Source organism: Melanerpes formicivorus, unplaced genomic scaffold (genome assembly GCF_026170545.1).
Source record: "Melanerpes formicivorus ecotype bairdi unplaced genomic scaffold, bMelFor1.0.p_v2 SCAF_27, whole genome shotgun sequence".
Classification (NCBI taxonomy): Eukaryota; Metazoa; Chordata; class Aves; order Piciformes; family Picidae; genus Melanerpes; species Melanerpes formicivorus.
Genome location: NW_027142379.1, coordinates 9,756,543 through 9,762,050, shown reverse-complemented (window position 1 = coordinate 9,762,050; position 5,508 = coordinate 9,756,543). Strand labels below are relative to the sequence as shown.

The 5,508-nt window shown below is 50.6% G+C and overlaps 1 protein-coding gene across 1 annotated transcript in view; it reads right to left on the bottom strand.

The window, feature by feature from the left end:
• HHIP (hedgehog interacting protein) overlaps positions 1-1,131 on the bottom strand; it is an 82,356-nt gene extending 81,225 nt beyond the window's left edge. Inside the window, exon 1 of the mRNA XM_068154062.1 lies at positions 269-1,131. Within this exon, the coding sequence (XP_068010163.1) occupies positions 269-535 (267 nt within the window). The 5' untranslated portion in view covers positions 536-1,131. The remainder of the gene's footprint in view (positions 1-268) is intronic.
• Between the last annotated feature and the right edge of the window lie 4,377 nt (positions 1,132-5,508).

Below are 5,508 nucleotides of genomic sequence, written 5' to 3'. Positions count from 1 at the left end.
GGGCAGCCGGTCCGCAGCCGGGCTCCCCTCGACTACCAAGGACATAAATCTGCACCAGTGTCATACTGCTGTTTCGCCGTCACCTCCCGGGCAGAACGGTCGGTCCTGTCACCCCCTCCCCTCCAGCCCCCGCCGCTGCATCCCTCCCGCACAGTAACGCATCAGGTTTAGCGGCTGGTGCGCGGGATCCACGGAAAAAAACACGCGCCCCAAAACACCTCCAAAAAGCCCAAAAGCTCCCCCCAAAGCAGCCCTAGGTGGTGCCTACCTTCGCCTCGGCGTGCAGCAGCCCCTGCGCGTCAGTGCGGGAGCAGCAGGACAGGCGGGGGTAGAGGCCGCGGCACATCGCCTCCCCGCTGCCCGGGGCCTCCGGGGACAGCACCCGCCGGTCCCGCTTCTTCAGCCGCCTCGGCGGGGTCCCGTTGAGGCACCTTCTCCTGCGGGCGCCGCTCTCCCCAAACTTGGCATCCCCCTCGAAGAAGCACAGAACCACGGCCACCAGCAGCAGCTTAAACGGCAGCATCTTGAGCATCATGCCTGAGGGAGCGTGTGAATGCACCCAAAAAAGGGGGGTGAGGGGGGTGGGGGGGAGAAGGAGGGGAATCCCACTGACTTTTCTTTGCACTTCAGATCAGGAAACCACCTCCCTCCCCCAGAAGGGGCAAGTCTGGAGAAGAATAACGGTAGCAATAAAAAAGCCTACGGAGGAAAAAAAGCACTTCGGTCACCCCCGCTTCCAAACAGGCGGACGCGAAAAGGCAGGAACGGGGTGGTGGCGGCGGTGATAGGGGGGTAGTGGGGGGAGTGAAACAAGCCCCCGAGCCCCGGGCGGGAGGAGGGATGCTCGAAGCCGGCGAAGTTGCGCAAGTGGCACAGGTTTAGCAGCTGCCGCGCCGAGGCGCCGAGGCTCGGGGCGGGCCGGGCAGCGGGTGGCGGCAGCGGCAGCCCTTCACTTGTCGTTGTCCCATAGGAAGGGTGTCCCCACGGCGGGACGGCGGTGGCGGCCGGTCCGGGCGATGCCCCCTCCGCTGCTGCCGGCGGCGGCTCACCAGGGCTCTCATGTTTCGCTCCCTCTTTTCTTCTTCTTTTTAAGCCGCGCGCGGGGAGGTGCTGCCACCGCGCGCCCTGCACGTCACCCCGCCGCACCGGCCGCGCGCGCCGCCGCGGGGGCTCGGCGGGAAGCGGCGGGGCCGCGCGCAGCCTCGTCACCATCACCCCCCCCAAGCCTCCCTCCCAAACCGACCCGAGCGGCACCGCCCCGCCCCACCCCGCCCTGTAGCGGTCTCCCGGTGGTGGCCCGGGGGTCGTCGTACCCTCCCCGCGCCCCGGTGGAGAGGTGCAGCTGCTGTCATGTGAAGCGAAGCGCCTTCCCTCTCCCGGCCGGGCCTGTCTCGGCGAGAACCGGTGGAGCCCGGCGGGAGGCGAGCACTGTAGGTGGGTGCTGCTGCTGCCCCGACAGCTGCGGGAGAGGCGCCTCGGAGTGGCGCGGCTGGCGCTTGGCCAGCCCGGCCGAGGGGGCTGCTCGGGGCCTGCCTGGTGCCCCCTGGCCCGTCCCTGAGCCCAGAGCCCAGGCGCGGGGCGGGCGTCGACGCGCGCAGGGCAGAGGTGGGAAGTGCCGGCAGCCCCCGGAGGCGTCGTCAGTTTCGGCAAGGGTGCAGCTGACGGGGTCCGTCAGCTCAGTCGCTCACACCTTCGCTCAGACCGTGCCAACAGATTTCCAAGTCCTAGCAGTTGGTAATGGGTGGCTTGTGGCATGGCGGCCATTGGTCATGGTAAGGAGGGGAGCAGAGTTTAGAGGGGTGAGCGTTCTCGTGGTGTGCTGAGAACAGGACCATGTGGGAAGGGTAGGATGAACTAAGTACCAGGACTTGGTGGCATGGAAGCCCCTGGGGGCCCAGGAGCCAGCTGGAAAGGGAAAGGCTAGCCCACTGTGAGCTGGAGTGAAGGGAATTTGGGAAGGAGAAAGGTGCAAGACCAGGTGAAGCCAGCCCACAGCAAAGGCCTGAAGTACAGTCCCTGAAGTAGAGGGGAAAATGGCTTGTACCCAAAGAGCCCCATTGAGAGGGAGAAAGGGAAGGTAGTTTTGCATGGAGTTCCTGATGCGCAGTAGCATTGTGTCTAAAGCAGCTGAGGCCTGTTGCTGTTCACCTCACATTTATTTTCAACCAAAGAAAATTATTGTTTTCAGATTTACATTTGAACTTTTATCCGGAAACAGTCTGTGTTGAACTTAATAGGAATGGACAAATAGTACATCAGATAAACCATCAAACAGTCACAAAGACTGCTTTCTCTGCCTTTAAGTGCATTTCTTGAAGGCTCTTGATTCCTAAAATCATGATCGCCACTTGGCTTGCCACTGACTCATCTGGCTGAAAATGTTCACAACCAAAGCCTGAGCTATATCAATGTGAACAAGGGAGGCCTGTTAAGCAGCATGGGCCCTGGCACTGACGCCGATGAGTGAAATAAGCATGGCACCCTCAGGATATCAACATCCTAAAGTGTTCCAGCATCCTTGCTTTGTAGGTTTAGAAAAAGTGCTGCTTTGTGCACATGAACTTGTTCCATGAGCAGCCTAACTGCAGAACTGTAGCAATGTGGTAATGCTACAACAGTTATGCTGTTCTGATTGCTGTTCTTATTTCAGAATAGATAATTCTGAAATAAAAGTGATTCTCATATAAAGCAGAATTCCAATATCAGAATAAAAGCACTTTTATTCCCAAGCAGACTCCTTACAGAGGGTTACACTGGCAGAATTGTAGTGGGCAAAGGCCCCAGCTGGAGCTCTGTTTCTTCCCCTGTGGAGTCAGGTGCTTTCCTCCTTTCCAAGCTGATTGCATGCTTCTGCTTTCCATCTTCCTTACTGGAGTGGGAAACTGGGTCTCAGTGGAAAGAAGTGACTGTGGGGCAGATACCCTCTTGAATAAACAGAAGTTGAGTGAAAATTTCTGTTGGCTTGTTGTGGCCCAGTCCTCGCAGTTCCTGTCTCAGTGAATGAGAGAGGAAGTGAGGAACATAAATCTGTATGATCAAAGTAATACAGCTATTAGTAAATAACTTTTCTTCCTCCTTCAAGTGCTGCCTGCATAAATATCCGTTTCTATGTATACCTGTAGCAGTTCTTGGAGGAGGTGAGTTTGAGGTACATTAATTAAACAGAGAATGATTTCCCGAAATGGGATTTAGATCAAGTTGCCAAAGTAAGAAAGAGCTGACAGTTTGTGAAGGTCACTTTCTGCACAGAAATTTTACACGAGTCTACGATGGAGACATTTCCCAGAAATTCTGTGGAATGTACTGTTGACCTTGTGTAATATGAAGTGCTCAAAGCTTCAAGCTCTGTAGTGACAGAGTGATACAGACACGTGTAAGTGAAGAAGGTTGAGTGTTCTTCAGAACCTCTGAATAGAAATTGCTGATCCTTGGGGTTTTGTGCACGAGGACCTGATTTAATCTTACGTTCCTTTCCATGCTTTGAAAGTATCTGATGGCTTCTTTAGCACTTATTTTCTTTTTCAAGCTGGTTGACACAGGATCTTATTTACAAACCTTAGTAACAATGCAAAGCTAAGGTCAGTTTTGGTATATGCCATAGTGTCAACTTAGGTAACTTCCAGCCTCTGATAAACAGAGATAAGGGAATACTTAGGAAGTGAAAACATATACATAGGAAATATGGTTAATAAACACATCAGGTTTTTAAGGCAACCTGGATTCTGTCATCTGAAGCTCATTATTAGAAATGGTTAAACATGGTGATGCTGCAAGCAAGCTGAACTAACTTCTGTAGTTTGTTCTTAGTATGTAGGAGAATCTTTGGGTTTCAATGCAGTTATGTGAGAAAGGGTTACAGAATTTCATGAAAGGAAGCTGTTCCCACTGCAGTGTTTGACTATTACTAGATTTGCTTCTATTTTTTTGCCAAGCAGATAAGCAGCCTGGGCTTATTTATGCAATTGCTTTCATTATCTATATCATGATATGTCATGGCACCTGTATTGGGTAAAGTAAATGTGTCAGAATACCCTTCAGAGACTTAAGACTGATTGTGGCATGCACTCAAACTTATTATTTCTTCAATTATTGTATGTTTGTTCTCAGACACATGTTCTGCAAGAGAATGTAGTTGCACCAAGATGCCTGTGTTGAAGTTAATGAATTCTTCAGCAGTTTGAACAGAAGAGGAAATGTGTAGTTACATGCAGCGGCTAGTGTTGCATTGGGGAAATATAGTTACCATGTGAGTTTACAGGCGGGAGCAGGGGCTGGGCAAAGGTTTGATGGTAGGAAACTAACATCAGATTATTCTTAAACTCCCAACAGATGTTGTGATGGTACACATTTACATCCTCTTGTGATGCATGTAATAACAGGATGAGGGGGAAAGGGCTTCAAAATGGAAGAAGATGGATTTAGATTAGACATTAGGAAAAAATTCTTTCCCATGAGGGTGGTGAGGCACTGGAACAGGTTGCCCAGAGAAATTCTGGAGGCTCCAAGCCTGGAAGTGGTCAAGGCCAGGTTGGACAGTGCCTTGAGCAAGCTGGTCTAGTAGGAAGCGTCTCTGCCTATGGCAAGGGTGTTGGAATTAGGTGCTATTTACGGTATTTTCCAACCCAAACCATTCTATTATTTTGATTCATGGAAGAACTTCATATGTGGTCTCTTCACTTATACAGCAAAGTGCTGGCAGTGTAAGAAGTGTCTGAGCACTGTGTCATAGCCCAATAAAAAAGAGTCATGGATTCTCCACTGCTGAAAATTAGATTTCTGTTTCCAGATTTAATTCTGATAAAAAACCTTTAATTTTTGTATGTTACATTTAGAAAGAAAAGTAGGGGGAAAAAAAAAAAATCTTTCTGATAGTTCCTTTGAATTACTTTGAAAAAAAAAAGAGCTTGAGAATCCAAGCTGAGAGGCTTCGGCTTCAGCTGTGGCTCCTGAAGCTTGAAGATCCCATTTTCCTGTTTTTTTGTCAGCTGGATGGACAGAGACTGAGGAATCTGAAAATTTGGAATGAGGACTTGGGCAGGAATCCCAAGGTTTGGCAGTCTGGGCTCCTGTGTTTCTGCCTTCTTTTTTTTGGTAAAAGCCTGACTGTCCTGAGAGTCCCATTAGAAGTGGAGAGTTTTTTCTGGCTCTCTGCTGCATGACTGGGGCTAGGGTTCCTGTGGCTTCAAGGCAGAGAACTGGAATATCAGGAAACCCTGAATCTGGGACGGTTTTTATGGCAGGAGTTCCACACAGCTGTGAACTCTGCAAGTCCCTTTGCTGTAGCAGCTCCTCTGGTAATGAAGGAAGAAAACTGCTGGAATGGTTTCATTAAAGCATCTTGTGGTTAGTCAGAAGTTTCTAAAACCATTATATTTTTGCACTTATTTCTGTTTGTGATGTAACAGAATGTTTTCAGTTTGGTCAGAACATTTCTGGTTGGTTCTATCCACCATGCACTACAGCCCACATCATTTCGTGGGGTTGAGAATAACATGTTGCTTGTCTTTG